The sequence below is a fragment of the Capra hircus genome, chromosome 21 (genome assembly GCF_001704415.2).
Source record: "Capra hircus breed San Clemente chromosome 21, ASM170441v1, whole genome shotgun sequence".
In the NCBI taxonomy this organism is placed as follows: Eukaryota; Metazoa; Chordata; class Mammalia; order Artiodactyla; family Bovidae; genus Capra; species Capra hircus.
In genome coordinates this window covers 54,862,771-54,882,537 of record NC_030828.1, presented here as the reverse complement: position 1 = coordinate 54,882,537, position 19,767 = coordinate 54,862,771, and the positions used below count along the sequence as shown (strand labels likewise).

The 19,767-nt window shown below is 43.6% G+C and overlaps 2 protein-coding genes across 2 annotated transcripts in view; one reads left to right on the top strand and one right to left on the bottom strand.

Annotated features, from left to right (window-relative positions):
• The window catches only part of PDIA3 (protein disulfide isomerase family A member 3), a 19,514-nt gene extending 18,371 nt beyond the window's left edge, over positions 1 to 1,143 (bottom strand). Inside the window, 1 exon segment of the mRNA NM_001285732.1 lies at positions 971 to 1,143. Within this exon segment, the coding sequence (NP_001272661.1) occupies positions 971 to 1,137 (167 nt within the window). The 5' untranslated portion in view covers positions 1,138 to 1,143.
• On the top strand, positions 686 to 19,767 carry CATSPER2 (cation channel sperm associated 2). Its single transcript, XM_018065975.1, has 13 exons — positions 686 to 1,146; positions 2,109 to 2,255; positions 3,083 to 3,256; positions 3,898 to 3,966; positions 10,653 to 10,825; positions 11,659 to 11,814; positions 12,090 to 12,214; positions 13,591 to 13,769; positions 13,983 to 14,082; positions 14,485 to 14,541; positions 17,179 to 17,390; positions 17,749 to 17,916; positions 19,289 to 19,767. Exons 2-13 carry the CDS (start codon positions 2,111 to 2,113, stop codon positions 19,318 to 19,320), a joined length of 1,590 nt encoding a protein of 529 aa, XP_017921464.1. The 5' UTR covers positions 686 to 1,146; positions 2,109 to 2,110; the 3' UTR covers positions 19,321 to 19,767.

Below are 19,767 nucleotides of genomic sequence, written 5' to 3'. Positions count from 1 at the left end.
TAAGGGTCACTGTGGCAGGAGAAAAATTAAGTACTGTAATTAGCATGGTTATATTGAGCCGTCCCCAGAGTTAAGATAATCACTGTTTGCTATGATAAATATCTTGTGGTTAAAAAAAAAAAAAGCCAACATTCAGGTTTCCTGGGCCAGAAATTCTATTTGCTCTCTCCCCACCCCCACCCCCAGTCAGCTGTATCCTAAGGAACTTACACCCTAGTTAAGTCACCCTTAAGTGGAGTATTTCTCCAACACTGCTTACTTTCTCACTGGGGTCTTCTTTGGCATTTTCCAGAAATCCTAATTGAAACTGACCATTTAGACAGCTTCTGGTGGAATTCCTCTGTTCATCTACTCTTTCTAACTGAATTCTGCTGGTGCCGAGAAGCATCAGTTGAACGAAGAAAGTGTGCACCAGGCGATGGACAAAATAACTGCCTGCCTTAAGAAAGCACAAATGACCATTCTGCAGCCACTTGAGTGACCTTGGCTAGAAACCAACGGCTGCCTGGGGCAAGAAGAAAGGAAGTACCCTGGGGGCGCAGGGTCTCTGCATTTGGTGAAACGTTAGGTTCCAATTTAAGGCTTCGCAAAGCCTAGTCTGTAGAATGGAAAACAGTAGCACTGACTCACGCAGAAACTCTAAAGGCACCATCGAAGCTGGCGGGGGGAGGGGGTGGTTAAACCCTCTGCAAATAGGAAGTGCTGCAGGAGCACCGAGGTAAGGATGTGGCCCTGCGCGAGAGGGGCCTTCGCTTTCTCCTTCTCAGCTCTCGCTTCCAGGAGGATCAGCACCGACTTCTCCGCTCTCGGCTAGGCAGCTCGGGTCTCCGTGGGCGGAAAAACCTGCCGGCCGCAGCCCGGCTCTCCGGAATGATGGAGGGCGCCGACGCTGCGTAGGCCCAACCGTTCCCGCGCCTTCGCCCCCTGCCCACCCGGCCGCCCCTCTCCCGCCCCGGCTGAGTGGCCTCACCAGGGGGCGAAGAACTCGACGAGCATGAGGCCAGAAGAGCCGGTGTCGGTGATGCGACTCTCGAAGTTGTCGTCCGTGAGTTCCAGCACATCGGAGGCAGCAGCGAGGCGGGCCGCGGCGAGGAGCAGCGCCAGGCCCGGGAACAGCGCTAGGCGGCGGAGGCGCATGGCGACGAGGTAAGGCGTGGGGGGCGGGGGGCGGCCAGGAGGGTCGGGGCTCGGCAGGGACTGCGGAGACAGGCCGGCAACCACGCACCCTCAGCCTGCGATCGCGCGTCTGGCCCAGGCGGACCTGCAGCCGGAGGTCCCAACCCCCCAGCCCGGCTCGGGCCGCAGTGTGGCAGCCGCCGATTGGCTGTGCGGCGCCCGCGTCGGGCGGGCGGGACCAGCTGGTAACCGCCGAGTGGCCGGAGCGCGGGGCGGGGCCGAGGCGGCGAGCGCCGGGGCGACCGGGGCAGCGAAGCGGGGCCTGGGTCGCTGCTTGCTGCTGGGGGTGGGTCCGGGGACCAGCCGGAACCCGGGACCGGGCGGGAGCCGGACGTGTGGCGCTGCGGAGCTGGGAGCCGACCCTGAATTCGTCCCTCCTGCGGAGAGCCGAGCTCAGGGGGCGCCAGAACTGGAGGCGGAGGAGTTGAAGTCAGGGCTGAGTGGGCGGAGAGAGCCTGGGCTGAGATGAGGCCCAGGAGCGGGAATTGAGAGAAGGAGCTGGCACCCGAGGGAGCGCGTTGGAGTGGTCACGCTTGGGATCGGACACATTTTCAAAATGTCAGGCCGTTGCCTTTTATCCAGTTCCTCGTGGAACTGGGCTTTTCTTTTCGGGGGCAGTTCCTGAGCCCTCCCTCTGTCCCACCTCATTGCATTACCTGACTCCCTCAGGTCCAGGTGGTGCTTGAATTCCTCTTTGTCCAACCCGGGACTCCTACCTTTTGTGGCTGCTGCATTTAACTAGATGCGCCTGGCCGCTTAGTCAACTACGCAGATTCCTTAGTGACTCCCGTCTCCTTTTGTTTCAAAAGGCCTTGAGTCCGAGTACAATGTATTTGTCCTCTTAAGGGCGAAGACCTTGGGAGAAAGGGAAGAGAATCTGTAAGCCTTGGTGCAACTCCAAAAATGAAATGACACTTTTGTTTTCTTAACAGACATGGCCACTTATCACCCATCAGGACACATGCAACTACCCCGGGCTGATGCCATTCGTTCCCGGCTCATTGATACTTTCTCTCTCATCGAGCATCTGCAAGGCTTGAGCCAAGCTGTGCCACGGCACACCATCCGAGAGATACTTGGTCAGCAGCCTGTTTCTTCACTAAGATGTATTTAAGGCTCCCATCCCCACCCTTCCCAGGTGGCACAGTGGTAAAGAATCCGCCTGCCAATGCAGGAGATGCGGGTTTCATCCCTGGGTGGGGAAGATCTCCTGGAGGAGGAAATGGCAACCTTCTCCAGTATTCTTGCTTGGAAAATCCCATGGACAGAGGAGCCCGGGGCGGGGGGTGGGGGTGGGGGGGTGGGGGTGGGCGCCAGGGGCGGGGGTGATGGCTGGGGGGGGAGGGGAGGGGAGAGGTGGGGGAGGGGGAGGGGTGGGGGGAGATGCAGTCCATGGGGTTGCAGAGTGGGACACAGCTGAGTGACTGAACACACACACATATGTAACCACACTCTCCAAAGAGTAGGAAGCAGAGAAAATTTTAAGGGTGGAAAATTCAGGGGAGATTGGTTTGGTTGCAGCTTTAAAAAGTTACACCAAACTTGATAAAGACTTAATAAATAAAGCTCTGAATCCAGGAGATAGAACTATGTCACTCGTTTTTAGGCCTCGGATAGCTAGTAGCCCTGGCTGGCCTGGATGTTTCTACCAAAGACACTTAAAACTTTAAGGGTTGAACCTGTAACTTATCTTGGGCATGAACAGTATTGGTTATAAGCAATAGGTTAGCTCTTACTTCAAACTAGTATTAGTTGCTGTGTGAAGGAACAGCAAGGTAAGCCCTCGAGGGTGTGTGGGGGTCCATTACTTAACAAGTGTTCCTGCCCCCCAACCCTACCTGCTCTTGATACTCCCAAAGATTTCTTTTTATGTTTATCCACTGTCCCTTTTTTATTTTTGATGTAGATTCTTCCTGTCAGAAGAAGCTTATGTTGGGAGATCAACACCAGCTTGTACGCTTCTCCATAAAACCTCGTCATGTAGAACGGATTACACATGCCCAGAGGCTAATGAGCACCCTTCGAGTGAGATGCAGCGAGAGGCCACCTCTTTCCTTATGGGCTGGATGGGTCCTTGAGCGTATCCTTTCATGCCATTTTTTTTTTTTTAAGTTTTATTTTTTATTGGATTATGGCCAGTTGACAGTGTTGTGATAGCAGACAGCAAAGGGACTCAGCCATGCATATACATATATCCATTCTCTCCCAAGCTCCTCTCCCATCCAGGCTACCACAAAACTCTGCGCAGAGTTCCCTGTGCTATGCAATAGGTCCCTGTTGGTTGTCCATTTTAAATATAACATTGTATACATGTCATTTTCCATGATGATAAAAAAAAAAACATTGTATACATGTCGATCCCAAACTCCTTAACTATCCCTTCCTCCCATTCTCCCCACCCCCAACAAGAGTTTTGTTTTGTTTTGTTTTGTTTTAATTTTTGGTTATACCCCATGGCATGTGGGACCTTAGTTCTCGGACCAGGGATTAAACCCACACCCCTTGCATTAGAAGGCAGAATCTTAACCACTGGGCCACCGGGGAGGTTCCTCTTGCCACTCATTTTTATCCCATTTTACTCACTCTTGCCTCATCATCTGCCTAAGGACTTATTTTTTCCTTCCCATACTCCATTTTCTTCTCATTAGGGTTCTATTGCCCTAATTGTGTTGCCTGCATAAATTAGAACTTCATTCTGTATGTTTTCTTAAGAGAAGACAGGTCCTATCTTCAGAAACTTTATCATCTTCCTCATCTTCTTGAATACAATTGTACTGATGGTTGAAATAGGTGAGAACTCATTGAATGAAGGGATGGGAGTCATTGTTCCTTAAAGTTGATCATTTTACACTTGTGAATGTTATTTGAATTGTGATAGTGACAATTATATTAAGTTTCCTGGATTTGTGCAACTGCTAAGACCTAGAAACATTGGGAGGGCTCTCAAAAGTAGTCTAAGGTAGTGCAGACACTTAGAGGTAGGGGTAGCAGACTCCTAAGGAATCGGAGATGGGAGAACCAGCTGTATTTCTTGTGTTGCTGCTGCTAAGTCACTTCAGTCGTGTCTGACTCCGTGCGACCCCTTCTCCAATGCATGAAAGTGAAAAGTGAAAGGGAAGTTATCGCTCAGTCGTGTCCAACTCTTAGCGACCCCTTGGACTTATGAATACACTCTCGGAATGACTTGTTCATATGTAGGGGACTTACTGTATTAGACTAAATTTCTTGTGTTAGTTTAGTCTAATACAGTAAGTCCCCTACATATGAACGAGTCATTCCGAGAGTGTATTCATAAGTCCAGCAAAGTTAGTCAAGGTACGCAACTAACACCATCTGCTCTATAGTGCTACCATACTGTAATAGGCTTATAATACTTTTCACACAAATAATATGTAAAGAAAAAACAAATAAGGGCTTCCCTAATGGCGCAGTGGTAAAGAATCCATCTGCCAACGCGTGAGACACAGGTTCGATCCCTGGTCCAAGAGGCTACCACGTGCCATGGAGCAATAATCCTGTGTGCCACCACTACTGAGCCTGTGCTCTGGAGCCTGTGTTCCCTAGAGCCTGTGCTTTGCAGGAGCAAAGAGAAGCAAGAGAAGCCACCACAGCGAGAAGCCTGTACACCTCAACTAGAAAGTGTCACTGTTTGTCACAATTAGAGAAAGCCCATGCAACAACAAAGACCCAGCACAGCCAAAAATAAATTTTAAAAATTTAAAAACTGAAAAAAAAAAAACATTTTAAATCTCACAGTACAGTACCCTGAAAGGTACACTACAAGATTTGGCACACAGCAGTTGGCATCGAGTGAACAAGCAAGAAGAGGTACTGACTGGAGGAGGGAGAGGAGGTGGGAGATGATGGCAGAGCTAAAGCATCATTAACCATAGGAGATGGAGGGCAAGCTGCAGTTTCATTCATGCCTGATGTTGATGGCAGGTGTTGAACAGGTTCTGGTTCCTTGCTGAATTCAATTCTATCTATGCTCATGAAAGAAACCAGTGATGTCTGGGTCGTAGCTCTTTTTTTTTTTTTTTTCTTATCCTAAATGACACGGGGGCACTGGATTGTGTTCTAAACGGCTGCTGCAACCTTTGTGTACTGTTCTATGTTTGGGTTCTGAGCCTCAAAAGCTAATAGTATCTCAAATAAAGAAAATCCCCTCGCCATTTCCTGCGTTGTGACTCTCTCTGGTTCTCCAGTTACTTCTTTCTCTTGTCTCTTCTCATTCCTTTCTCTGGACTTCCAATTTCTGGTGCCTTTTAGCAATACCAGCTACATCACCACTGTTTTTACACTTGCTTCTGGACATCCTGGTCTTGAAATAAAGATACTGTACTCTGTGTGGTACTGTACAGTAAAGTACACAAAAGCACTTGTAGAGGGTGCACACACGTGACCATGTACACCAGACACATGAGCTAACTTATGTGATTGGATGTGTGAACGCACATTGGCATCTTTGAAAGTTTGCAACATGAAGGTTCATGTGTAGGGGACATACTGGTGTTTTGTTTTTGTTTTTGTTTTTATATAATGAATCTCCCAATAGAGATACTGAGTGCCTATCAGCAGGTGATCCAACATTTACATTTTTACAAATAGATTTAGAAAGATTATTTAAGTACAAATAAGAAAGCTCAAAAAAAAAAAAAAAAGAAAGCTCACAATGTATGTAAAGGTACAACTAAGATGTTAGATGAGCCAGAAGAATGACTTAAAAAGCAAATGACTCTAAAACCAGTCATAAATTTTATGAAATGTATTAAAAGCAAAAGAATGTTTGGAAAATCAATGAACTCATTTGATTACCTCTCAAACCACTCAGAAAGAGTAGAAGTACTCACTTCCTTGTTTCATCACTATTTCGGGGAAGTTTCCCACCTTAACAGTAGTCTTTTAATGCAGTCAGGTCAAAAGTATTTTAAGACACAACAGTAATTGATGTCATTGACCAACTCCAGTATACTATATGCTTTGCACTCTTTTATTTCCTCCCCACAGTGGTGAGGATTTTACCCACATTTCCTATTTGTTGTTAATCATGATAATTGGCAAGTGTTTACCTTGTAGGATTAGGGATATAGACTTAAGCCTTAGAATAAAGTAAATATATGCGATTCCCTGGATCTAATGAGCAGTAAATATATGGAATTCCTTGGATCTAATGGGCAAATCGAAATAGAACAACACTAACCATTCTTTTTGGTAAAATAGCTGAATATGAAGTATGATTATTATGCCAGAGGAAGGGTGGACTGCCTGTGTGGCAACCACCTGGCAAGAACATTAAATACCTCCTCATGGAAAGAACCCGCCTGCCAATGCAGGAGACATAAGAGATGAGGGTTTAATCCCTGAGTTGGGAGGATCCCCTGAAGGAGGGCATGGCAACCTACTTCAATATCCTTGCCTGGAGAATCTCATGGACAGAGGAGCCTGGCAGGCTATAGTCCACAGAGTTGCAAAGAGTTGGATAGGACTGAAGCAACTTAGCATGCACGCATGATAGAAAGGCAGGAGGGATTTTGCAGAGGAAAATAATTTGTGACTAACAGTCTTTTTGAATAGACTAATTCGTGTGATAAACATTAAGACTTTGTTAGATTTTTAAAAGCAGTTTTCCAGATCATAAATATTACTGTTGGAGATAGGGGGAAAAATAGTAATGTAAGTAACAGTTCTCTAGATCAAAGCTCCCCAATCTTTGCTGTCCTATGACTTTGTTTCCCAGGAAAACATATATAACTTTAAAAGCCTTCTCAGTAATTATCCTTCTATTTTATTACGTTTTTTTCTGTGATATGGAGAAGTAAATTGAAGTAAAAATATTTTACAGTAAAGTTACTATGTTATTTTAGTGTTATATAATTTTAATAATAAAATGAGTAAATTTATACTTTTTCCATTTTATAAATGATCATGCTTTTTTAAAAGCATATTATTTGTCTAGAAATGAATTTTTATGTGGCATTATATATTGAGTCAACAAAGCTAGTGGAGGTGATGGAATTCCAATTAAGCTATTTAAGATCCTAAAAGATGATGCTGTTAAAGTGATGCACTCAATATTTCCGCAAATTTGGAAAACTCAGCAGTGGCCTCAGAGCTGGGAAAGGTCAATTTTATTCCAATCCCAAAGAAGGGCAATGCCAAAAAATGTTAAACTACAGTGCAGTTGCACTCATTTCACACACTAGGAAGGTTATACTCAAAATCCTTCAAGCTAGGTTTCAGTAGTACATGAACCAAGAACTTCCAGATGTACAAGCTGGGTTTAGAAAAGGCAGAGGAATCAGAGATCAAATTGCCAACATTTGTTGGATCACAGAGAAAGCAAAGGAATTACAGAAAAACATCTGCTTCATTGACTATGCTAAAATCTTTGACTGTGTATATCACAACAAACAGGTAACTTCCTTGCCTCTCTCCATAGAAATCTGTATGCCAGCAAAGAAGCAACAGTTAGAACCCAACAACTGACAGGTTCCAAATTGGGAAAGGAATACAAGGCTGTATATTGTCACTCTGATTATAAATCTATATGCAGAGTACATCATGCGAAATGCTCAGCTGGATGAATCACAAACTGGAATCAAGACTGCTGGGAGAAATATCAACAACCTCAGATTTGTAGATGATATCACTCTAGTGGCAGAAAGTGAACAAGAACTAAAGCCTCTTGATGAGGGTGAAAGAGAAGAGTGAAAAAGCTGGCTTAAAACTCAACATTCAAAAACACTAAGATCACTACAAAGTACAAAATTAAAACAACAACAAAATACATAAAAAACTAAGATCGTGGCATCTGGACCCATCACTTAAGGGCAAATAGAAGGGGAAAAAGTGGAAGCAGTGACTGAGTTTGTTTTCTTGGGCTCCAGAATCACTGCAGACAGTGACTGTAGCCATGAAATTAAGAGACGCTTGCTCCTATACTTCCTTGATAGCTCAGTTAGTAAAGAATCCACCTGCAATGCAGGAGATCCTGGTTCAATTCCTGGAACAGGAAGATCCCCTGAAGAAGGGAAAGGCTACCCACTCCAGTATTCTGGCATAGAGAATTCCATGGACTATACAGTCCATGGGGTCACAAAGAGTCTGAGCGACTTTCACTGCTCCTTGGAGGGAAGGCTATGACAAAACTAGACAGTGTATTAAAAATCAAAGACGTCACTTTGCCAACAAAGGTCCATATAATCAAAGCTATGGTTTTTCCAGTGGTCATGTATGGATGTAACAGTTGGGTCATAAAGAAGCTGAGCAACAAAGAATTGATGCTTTTGAACTGTAGTGTTGGAGAAGACTCTTGAGAATCCCTTGGACAGCAAGGAGATCAAACCAATCAATCCTAAAGGATGTCAACCCTGAATATTCATTGGAAGGACTGATGCTGAAGCTGAAGCTCCAATACTTTGGCCATCTGATGTGAAGAGCTGACTCATTGGAAAAGACCCTGATACTGGGAAAGATCGAAGGCAAAAGAGAAGGAGGAGGCAGAGGATGGGATGGTTGGATGGTATCACCAACTCAATGAACATGAGTTTGAGCAAACTTCGGGAGATAGTAAAGGACAGGGGAGCCTGGCTTGGGGTCACAAAGAGTTAGACATGACTTAGCAACTGAAGAACAACAACATATATTAAGTTTGGTTTGGGTAGCAGATATATTTACTTTATTGTTTTTTTATTGTTGTTGTTGTTTTTTTTTTGCTGTGTTGGATGGCTAACAAGATCTTTGTTCTCTGACCAGGGATCAAACCCTGGCCCATGGCAGTGAAAGTGCCTCCTAACCACTGGACTCTGGGTCACCAAGGAATTCCCTATGTGTTATATTTGTATAGTTTTTGTTTCTTTCAAAAAATTTAGATATATACTAGTTTTAGGTTTACAACATTGTGTATTATATGTTAAATACATGTTATTGATGTTAAAGTGTAGGTGAAAATTTAATTCTGTGTTCGGGCATAAAAAAAATAGGAACTAATCTCCTTCTAGAATGATATTGGTAATTCTTTGCACTTCAGACACCAATTGGCTTATTTTTATACTTTTCATATTTTGCTTCTAAATGGTGAGAGTGAGAAAAGAAAGATTTGGCTTATTTGCAAGCCCTTCTCTGAAAATAACACATCATGAGTGTGAATAGTCCTTATTTCCAACAAAAAGAAAACTTGAGTATAACATAATTTTAACCATGATTTTTGAGGTTCTAGAGATATCTTTATGTGCTAAATAAAAATTTTCTATCAGATAAACTCAATTTATAAAATCTGATGAAGATTGTCTTAAAATAAACTTGCAGAATTATTCTTTTGCTCTCCATGAAGTTGTATTTCTATGTCAGTGTTCCTTACTTCATAATAGATGTAATTAGCCAAAACATTGCTAAAAACAATAACAATTTAAAACTGAGTATGTATCAAAATTACACAGCAGTTTTTGTCTTTCAGGGTGATTGATTATTCTCTTTTTGTCTCTATTAACTGCCAGGCTTATCAGTCATAATGCCTTTGGAGGTTCTCAGGTTATTCTGTTTCAAAGAGAAACAAATTATTATTTAGCTTTTAAACCTATTTTGATCTTAATTTTTTTTCTACAGCATGATATACATCTATTAAATGTATAGAAGAGGTGAAGAGGGTTGAAAGATGAGTTAAGAAATCAAAGTTAGCAAATAGATAGGTTCTATAGAGGGTTCAATTTGGATTCAGTTTGCGGAATAAAATCAATTTTAGACAAAATAGAAAGGGAAAGTTTTAAAACTAACAAAAGGACTTTCCTAGTGATCCAGTAGGTTAAGGATCTGCCTTCTAATACAGGGAACATAGGTTCAGTCCCTGGTCTGAGCCTAAGATCCCACATGCTGAGAGGCAGGTAAACTCACCTGCAAGACCAAACCCACCCACGCACCACAACCAGAGAGAAGCCCCTGTGCTGGGAAGCCTGTGTGCTGCCCACATGCCCCAATGAAGACTCAAGACAGCCAAAGAAATAAAAATAACAACCAGGTAATTTCTTGTTATAGCCTAATACATCCCATGAATTTGGTTTCTTGTTCCTAGATATTTTATAAAACACTTTCCATAGCATGGCCCTACATTTGCATTCTTTTCTGAAGGCCCGTTGCTGCTCTGTGAAGTTTGGTGTTCCGGTAACACCAAACAATAGACAGCAGACAGCATTGGCGGTCATTAAGCAATTCCTTGGTGACTTTCTGACCCCAGAGTGAAAAGGCAGTAACTTGTAGCTGTTAACACGTACCAGTACCAACAGGAGATGACTCGAAGCTATTTTTCATGTTCAGTTCTGTTTCATAGGTTGAATCAACAACAGTATTAAGGAGAGAAACTCCTTAATTTTCCAAAAGAAAAATGGCATAGCAGTGGGCACAACTGTGCCTTTTTAGCAGTTGCTAATCATTCAACTTCCCTCTTCTTTAAGCTCTATTCATCCTTTGCTCTATTCTCACAGAATTGCTTGAATCTGCAAATACCCGATTGGAGCCACTGAAGCTGACTCTGGAGGTGGCAGCTTGGTTCATCTTGCTTGTCTTCATCTTGGAGATCCTTCTTATGTGGCTATCCAGCTTTTTCCTCTTCTGGAAGAATGCCTGGAACGTCTTTGACTTTGTGGTCACAGTATTGGTAAGGATAGATAGATATCCTGAAGATTAATTTACTGGACTGAGAAATGTGCCTAGGTGAATAAAAGACAAATGAAGTTAAGATAATTATTGTATGCTGCTGCTGCTGCTGCTGCTAAGTCACTTCAGTAGTGTCCGACTCTGTATGACCTCATAGACGGCAGCCCACCAGACTTCCCCACCCCTGGGATTCTCCAGGCAAGAACACTGGAGTGGGTTGCCATTTCCTTCTCCAGTGCATGAAAGTGAAAAGTGAAAGTGAAGTCGCTTGGTCTTGCCCGACTCTTAGCAACCCCGTGGACTGCAGCCTACCAGGCTCCTCTGTCCATGGGATTTTCCAGGCAAGAGTACTGGAGTGGGGTGCCATTGCCTTCTCCGAATTACAGTATAGGAAGAAACAAATAGAAATGTACCCAACTTCCTTATTTTGGTTGTTTTTTCTCTAATAAAACTAAAAGTCAGGCATTGCAGGAGTTGTTATTAGAAGCAAGGAAGAATCTAATCACATTAACCTCAGCAATAACTTCTGTCAGTTACTAGGCACTTGTTAAATGTCAGGAACTATCCTGTTTTACTTGCTTTTTTTTTTTCATTTGAGCTCCACAGTAATCCAGTGAGACAAGCACTGCATTTATCCCCTTTTTACATCTGAATAAGTTGAAATGCAGAGTTTAAGTAAATTTTTTATGGGAAGACAGAATAGGAAACAGTCCCCAGAAAATGCTATTCAAAGGATAATGACCAAAGAACTATGAAAAAGAAGAGATAAAAAAGGGGCAGCTGTACTGGGTGCTTTGAGAGGTATATTTAACTCACGATCTGTGTTTCCTACAGTCCCTGATTCCTGAGATTGTGGTGCTGGCAGGGGTAACAAGCAAACCTGTATGGCTCCAGTTGCTGAGGATCTGCCGGGTACTCAGGTCTCTTAAACTCTTTGCACGATTCCGTCAAGTTCGAGTCATCATTTTGGCCCTGGTCAGGGCCCTCAAGGTAATTTGACTATTGCAGCTCTATCAAGTGGGCAAAGTGGAAAAACATGGGGGTATAACATGAAACAGTCTGGGTGGGTGAAAGAAGGCAATAAGAGACCCTGTGAAATGTTGTCCATGAAAAAGGGCTAGGGACAAGCCACTGTGCTCTAGAGATGACTGGGCTCAGGCTAGAAGTGAGGGTCTGGTGGGGGATTTCCAGGGTGGGCCTGACTGGGCTGTAGGTGGAAATCAGCCTAGTCTGGCCCAGCTCTGACTCAAGGTCATGGCCTTTAGAGCATGACCTTCCTCTTGATGTTGCTGCTCATCTTCTTCTACATTTTTGCTGTGGCTGGTGTCTACTTCTTCGAGAATTACACCCGTTCAACTCGCCAGGACCTGGATTATCATGAGTTCTTCTCGTAGGCAGGACCACGGGGAACCTGGGGGGGTGGGGGAGAGAATCTGGACATGAGACTGGGAAGCAAATCCAAAGTGCAGTAATACAAGTACAGTCTATTGTAAGAAATGGGACCAGAACCCAGTAGGGAGAGGGAAGGAGAAAGCAAAGAATAGTGAGTGGTATTAGCTCCAGTTTTGAGAATAGGGCAGCTAGTTCCTGGTTTGCTCTGGGTTTTACAAATTCAAACTTATCCTTATCAACTATCTTTAAAAAGCAGTATACTCTAGTGGTTAAGCCCTGGTTTCTATGCTTCAGTTACCTCTTTTGAAAAATGGGATTAAAAGTAGCATAACTTCATGAGTATAGGGATAAATGATGTAATTTATTTAAGCACTTACACAGCATTTCACACATTTCACGCACATCAGTAAATGTTACCATGACTCTCAAGCTTGGTCACTGGTTTTACTGCAATCTCTCAGTGTAGAAATTACACACTTACATTCTTTCAAAAGTAAAATCCTAGTAATCTCTGTCTAGAGAACTCTTTCTACTAGTAACCTAGTAGAAAGTCTATTTGAATTTAGAGGATACAAAGTTATTTATGAATTGGAATCCAATCTTATCAGCACTTCTCAGGTCTCTATCTTAGACTAACAGGTGGTTTTATAAGAGTATTGATTTAGGGAAGTCATAGAATTCATTCTATTCAGGCTCTGATGTTTTTAATAATTTGTATATGGAGGGATAAGAGGGAAAATTTAGATATCTTCTGAGATCTTTTGTGATATATTCATCACCATTCATTATTTGGAATCACATGTTTATGCCACATGTCCGTCCACTTACTTGGCTATCAATTCATGCAGCAAACCAAGTAGGCATGATGTTTGCTAAATTTGTGACTCTACCAGGTGAAGTCCGCAGGACAGTGTAGAATGAACTTGCAAAAATAATGTGTAGTTGGTGATTCAATTTTTTTAAATTTATTTATTTTAATTGGAGGCTAATTACTTTACAATATTGTGGTGGTTTTTGCCATACATTCACATGAATCAGCCATGAGTGTATGTGTGTTCCCCATCCTGAAACCCCCTCCCTGGTGATTCAGTTTTTAAACATTCAGTTAATATCTATGTATTGAGCACCTACTGTGCCCCAGGCACTGATGGAATACTGAGAGATATTCATAGATTATTCATAACAAAGGAAAAGCAAGTAAAACAATCTCAAACTGAAGATTAGGTTAAAAAAAAAAAAAAAAAAAACAGTATGGTAGAAAGGAGCCAAAATCAGAGCAAACTGCAAAGTGCTCTTATGTTGCTGTGAGAGTATGAGTGATAGTGTTTCTTAGAGAATTAGCTCCCTCTGTGCACACATCTCCTTTTTCTTTAGGGACCTACTGAATTCCATAGTAACCGTGTTCATTCTCTTCACCCTGGATCACTGGTATGCACTGCTTCAGGACACCTGGAAGGTGCCTGAGGTCAGTCGCGCCTTCAGCAGCATCTATGTCATCCTCTGGTTGTTACTTGGTTCCATCATCTTTCGAAATATCATAGTAGCCATGATGGGTAAGCATAGCAGAGGTGCAACTTGGTGGGAGGGGGTGCTGGGAAGAAGCTAGAGTGAAAGCCAGGTTCGCTAGATTACAGAGGGAGAGAATCTGATGTAACAGGAAAGTGTGGGCCCTGGAATGGGTATTTCACTTGGTTTCTCGCCACCCAAGCGGTCTCCCCAGGTCTAGTCACCGCCGCCTTCCGACTGCTAATGGCCCTTTGGGGCAGTAACTAACTTCCAGAACATCAGGAATGAGCTGAACAAGGAGATGACACAACTGGAGGTCCAGCACAAAGCCGACATATTCAAGCGGCAGATTATCCAGAGGTCGCTGCCAGATCTTCACACACACCTTCAGTTCTCGAGGGCTTCCCGATCCCACCCTCTGTTTCTGCTCCTTGGCCTTCATCCCGTTTCCCGCTGTGTGACAGATTTGCCTCAGAGTTAGAATTCCCCAGCTCTGAATTATTGCCCGGACCTTTATCCACTTTCAGGGCTCCTCTACTCCCTAACCCTAACCCTAATCCCTAACCCCTAACCCTAACCCTAACCCTAACTCCTAACCCTAACCCTAACCCTAACCCTAACCCTAACCCTTTACTACAGCTTGTTCTCCTCATCCAGTTTACTTCACTTAATGATCAGAATTTTTTTATTTTTTCCTTACTACCCTCCTGCTTCAGCATAACTCTCTTCACTGTTTTGCTTTTTTTTTTTTTTTCTTTGCAGGAGACAAAACCTACTCCCTGAGGCACAGAGGTCAAGCATTAGCAAACTGGACACCAGGTTAGGAGTGTATATGTGAAGTGGGATGCACACACGGGAAAGAGGTAGAAAACCAAAGGTGAAGACTGGCTTTGAGAGAGGATTCTATTCCTTCAATAACTACTTATTGTATCGGGTTGAACAGTGGCCTCCGAGAAGATATGTCCATGTCCTAACCCCCGGAACCTGTGAACATGACTTTATTTGGAAAAAGGGTCTTTGCAGATGCAAATAAATTACGGATCTTGAGGTGTGATCACCCTGGGTTATCCAGGTGGGCCATAAGTCCAGTGACTAGGAGCCTCATAAGATATGGGAGAGAAGACATAGACATGGAATAGGAGAAGCTGTCAAGACAGAGACACAGATTGGAGTGAAGCAACCACAAGCCAAAGGAAGCCAGTGGGTGCCAGGCAGCTACCGGAAGCTGGAAGAAGCGAGGAGCCTTCTGTCTTTGAGCTCCCAAAGGGAGCACGGCCCTGTTGACATGTCAGTTTCAGATTTCCAGCTTCCAGAATTGTGAGAGAATAAATTTCTGTTGTTTTAGGCTACCAAGTTTGTGGTAATTTGTTATCCCAACCATAGGAAACTAGTAAAAGTACCTTCCATGCAACAGATGCTATTCAAAGCCATGAGTGTTCAGCAGTAGACAAGAGAGCAGAAAAAAAGAGAAGAAATGCATCAACTAATAATTATTGAATACTTATTAGTTGCTTGGAACATATCAGTGAACAAAATAGACAATAATCCCGGTTCTCATAGAGCTTATATAAAGTAGGAGGAGGAAAGAGAATAAACAATGAACATATTAAAAAGAAAATTAATATGTTAAAATATCATAAGCATTTAATATACAAAGTATATATGTGTATAATTGAGTCACTGCTGTTCAGCAGAAATTAACCCAACATTGCAAATCAACTATACTTCAATTAAAAAATTTAAAAATATGATAAGCATTATGAAAAAGTAAAATGTAGAACACGTTAAGGGGGATTGGAGTATAGGGTGGGGATTCATTATAGGTTTTAATTTTAAACAGAGTGGCCTTATTGAGAAGGTGACATTTGAGCAAAGACTTGGAGGACGTGAGGGCATTACTACATGGATATCTATGGGAGGAGTGTTATCGGCAGAGGGAACAGCTAGTACAAAAGTCCTAAACAAGAAGCATGCCTGGTGGTGTTTGAGACATGGCAAGGACACTATTGTGACTGAAGCAGAGTGAGCAGTGGGGAGAGTGATAGGAGATGAGGTCAGAAAGACAACGGGGACCTGATCCTGTAGGGCTGGGGGGACCGCTGTAAGGACTTAGGCTTTGATTTTGGGTGAAAAGGGGAACATAGCAGAGTAACGACATGTAATGACTTATGTTTAAGAAGGATTAGTCTGGGGACTTCCCTGGTGGTCCAGTGGTTAGGAATATACCTTGCAATGCAGAAAACGCAGGTTTGATACCTGCTCTGGGAAGTAAGATCCCACATGTTTTGGGACAACTAAGCTCACACACTGCAATTCAGACCCAGTGCAGCCAAATAAATAAATATTTTTCAAGAGAGAAGGATTTGGTGTGGTTGCTGTGTTGCTGATGGACTATAAGAAGAACAAGAAGAGAAGCGTAGAGATGAGTTAGGCTATGCTGCTATCCAAACAAGAGATGTTGATGGTTCAGGCCAGAGTGGCACCAATACTAATGAGAAAAGATATATTTTGAAGGTAGAGTCAACAGGATTTCTTGGTGGGTTGGATGTAGGTTGTGAGAGAAGAATTAAGGATGAGAGTCTGACCTGAGCAGGAAGGGTCAGTTAGCTGAGATGGGGAAGACTGTGAATGGAAGATTGGTGGGGAAAGAATTTAGTTTTGATTGGATTTAAGATGTCCATTGGACATTCAAGCTTTCTACATGAGTAAAAGTTATATATACAAGTTTGGTTTAAGGAGTGAGATGTGGGCAAGGGGCTTAAATTTGCACCTGAAGTGAAAGTGTTAGTCACTCAGTCATGTCTGATGTGACCCCATGGACTGTAGCCTACCAGGCTCCTCTGTCCATGGAATTCTCCAGGTGAGGATACTGGAGTGGGTAGCCATTCCCTTCTCCAGGGGATCTTTCTGACCCAGGGATCAAACACAGGTCTCCTGCACTGCGTGTCGATTCTTTGTCATCTGAGCCACCAGGGCTCTCGGAGGCATTTAAACTCAGGAGATGAGATCCCTAAAGGAGCAACCGTAAATGGCGAAGACATACAGACCTGAGCCCACTGTCCCTCTAATAATGAGATGGAATCGAGGGTGCAGGGGGCATAGTTGTGGTGTAATAGACATAGGGCCAAGGGCTGTGGGTGGGGCTAAAACTCTGCAAGATAAGGTGGAGTGTGGAACGTGAAAGCCTGGGTAAGACTGAGCACAGAGGTTACACAGTGAAGGGAACTAATAGGAGTGCATCCCATTGGTTACGTTAGGTTGGATATGCTTAAACTCAGATCTTGGCAGCAGTGTTTTAGGTGTGAGGTAGACATTCAGAGGCTGAGATGCCACAACAGAGATGCCTCATTGCTTTAAGTTCTACTTTTAGGCCAGGGCCAGGACTAGAATAGTGATAGAACTAGTCATATCGTGTGGATGTGTTTGAAGCAATGAAATTTCCCTTTTCACTTACAGAGATGCCAGTCAACAAGGGAGAGCTTCAGACTTAACAGAAACTTCTCAACAAGAGTCTAAACAGAGTGCCACTAAAAAGGGTTCAAAAGCATCCAAGTCAAGAACAAAGTCCTTGTCCAAAAGGAGAAAGTCTACATCTTCCTTCTCTTCTTCCTCCTCTTCATTTTCCTCCTGCTCGTCTGCTTCTAGCTCCAGATGTTATGACCCTATCGGTAAGCAGAAGGTTTCTTCCAGTTGCATTCAGACCCCTCTTTTCCATGAGACATCCCAAAATCTTAACAGGAGTTCTCCCACTGTGTATATTTCCCCATTTTCTCCACCAGTCCGATGTTCTGGCCTTGATTACTTTCTTCACACCTCTGTGATTCTGCTGCAGTTTTTAAAAGTATGGTTGTGGCTTTCTTTGTTTACTGTAAAAGTGGTTTCTTGGTGCTACACATTTTTTCCTTCTCTCCTTCCCGCATCCTCTTTCATCCCTGCTTTCTCCACCTCCACCCCCATAGAATTTATCAGCTTTTATCCAACCTCCATGAATCTCAATATATTTTTAAGAAGCTTTCCTCCTTCCAGGTCAGCTGGACTGGGAGACTCACGTGCACCAGAATCTGCCTGGGCTAATGGACATGGATCAGGATGAACGTGTTGTCTGGCCTAGAGATTCACTCTTCCGGTATTTTGAGTTGCTAGAAAAGCTTCAGTATAACCTGGAGGAGCGTAAGCAGTTACAAGAATTTGCAGGTATGCCATAGATGCTAGTAGTTAAGTTCATCAGAGCAGCATATATAACTGGGGAGAACAGAGTATGTTCACTGTTGTGGCATCTCAGCCTCTGTTTCTACCCCACACCTAAAAAAGGCAAATTCAGCATTTGGCATATCACTTTCTGGGCGTATGTCCTGATTTCTTCTAACCTAGTGAGGACCTGGCAACTCTGCTTCTCTGGTTGTTGTCGTTTAGTCGCTAAGTCGTACGAGACTCTTTGTGACCCCATGGACCCTAGCCCATCAGGCTCCTCTGTCCATGGGATTCCCCAGGCAAGAATACTGGAGTGGATTGCCGTTCCCTTCTCCAGGGGATCTTCCCGACCCAAGGGTCAAACCCGTGTCTCTTGCGCCTCCTGCATTGGCAGGCAGGTTCTTTTCCACTGTGCCACGTGGGAATCTCCCTGGTAGGGGACACAAATCCTGTGATGTCTGAGAGCTGATTTCCCAAGAGAAAAGTATCCAGTTCCAGCTGTTGGGAATTAGGATAGTAAGGTGGGCTTTTGCTATGTTTGGGCAGCCCACCCCCTTTTGAAATGCATGTTTCCTCTCTCTCTTTGAAGGTCACCTTTCAGACCCAGGCAGTAAGGGCCTCAGGCTCAAGTTTGATAGCTGTGAGGATTGGATAGTTGGCAGAAAGCTCTCAAGAGCCCACTGTCCTAAACAGATTTATGAATTCTCTTCCTTTCAGTCCTTTCTAGAGTCAACTGATGCAGAGACAATATGTGATTGAAATAGCAGAGTTTGATTTAAGCTGAGAACTACCTACTCAAAATTATCTTTCCTAAATTTCTCACTTGAGATTTCACTACCTGGAGATTAATTTGGATCAATGAATTTTTCCTCTAAAAATAAAAAAACTAGAAGAGTTAGGGGCACTTTTATTAGTGTTATCCTCCTAATACCTGACCTCCTTTTATTAGCATTTTATTAGTGTTATCCCCCTAATACCTGGCTAAAATCAACCCAAAGTGAAAATATCAATGGGGGAAGAGGAATGTGCCCCCCAGAGGTGGGCACAGTTTGTAGCACTGAAACATGGAATTGAGAGCAGGATGTCAGACAGGTTTTGCCTACTTCAAAATGGTGCATTTTTTCCAGTTGTCCTGGCCCTGCCTCCCCATGTGTTCTGGGGAGAACAGGGTGAAAGGGAGGTAGAGGTAGCAAGGTGGTTTCTTTAAATACTGATTAATTCATCTGTGGCAAAGAGGACAGACTCATACAGCTTAATTTAGAGTAAAGATTAGTAAAGATGTGAACCTAGAACCCAGAGAAGCAGGATCTTCACCAAACACTTGTATGTTCCGAATGTTCTTAGGTCTCCAGCCTCACAGTCTGTTTCTTTACAGTGCAGGCACTGATGAACTTTGAAGACAAGTAAAGCTGACACTGGATGGCTTCACTGTTTTTGGCTAACATAAATGAAGGAAATAGCTGGAAATGTAGAATTCAAAGTCTAATAAATCCTGTTGATAATTGTGCAGTGATCTGTCTTGGAGACAGAGGGGATACTGAAAGATAACAAGATCAGGTGAAAGTTGGTTCAGATGCCACTGGGGGCCTCGGTCCTTGGCTTTCTACCCTTTCCACAGCTCCTGAGTCTCACTTTTCCCTTGGCCTTGTCACTATAGCCCCTATCTTTTCTGAAGCATCTACTTCCTGCTAGAGTCCTAATTTACCTCACTAGTGAGTACAGGTCCCTGGGGGCTGGGGGTGGGAAGACCCCAGAAGATGTGAGTGTAACTAATTGAGAACTCTTGTTGCCATTACTTTGGCCACCTGATTCGAAGAGCCAACTCACTGGAAAAAGACTCTGATGCTGGGCAAG

What these genes read in the sequence shown, in the direction of transcription:
- CATSPER2 (XM_018065975.1), top strand. Translation starts at nt 2,111, where the DNA reads ATGGCCACTTATCACCCATCAGGACACATGCAACTACCCCGGGCTGAT. An exon ending in GATTATCATGAGTTCTTCTC is followed by an intron (nt 12,215 to 13,590) that starts GTAGGCAGGACC and finishes CTTTTTCTTTAG; the next exon opens with GGACCTACTGAATTCCATAG. An exon ending in TATCATAGTAGCCATGATGG is followed by an intron (nt 13,770 to 13,982) that starts GTAAGCATAGCA and finishes CCTTTGGGGCAG; the next exon opens with TAACTAACTTCCAGAACATC.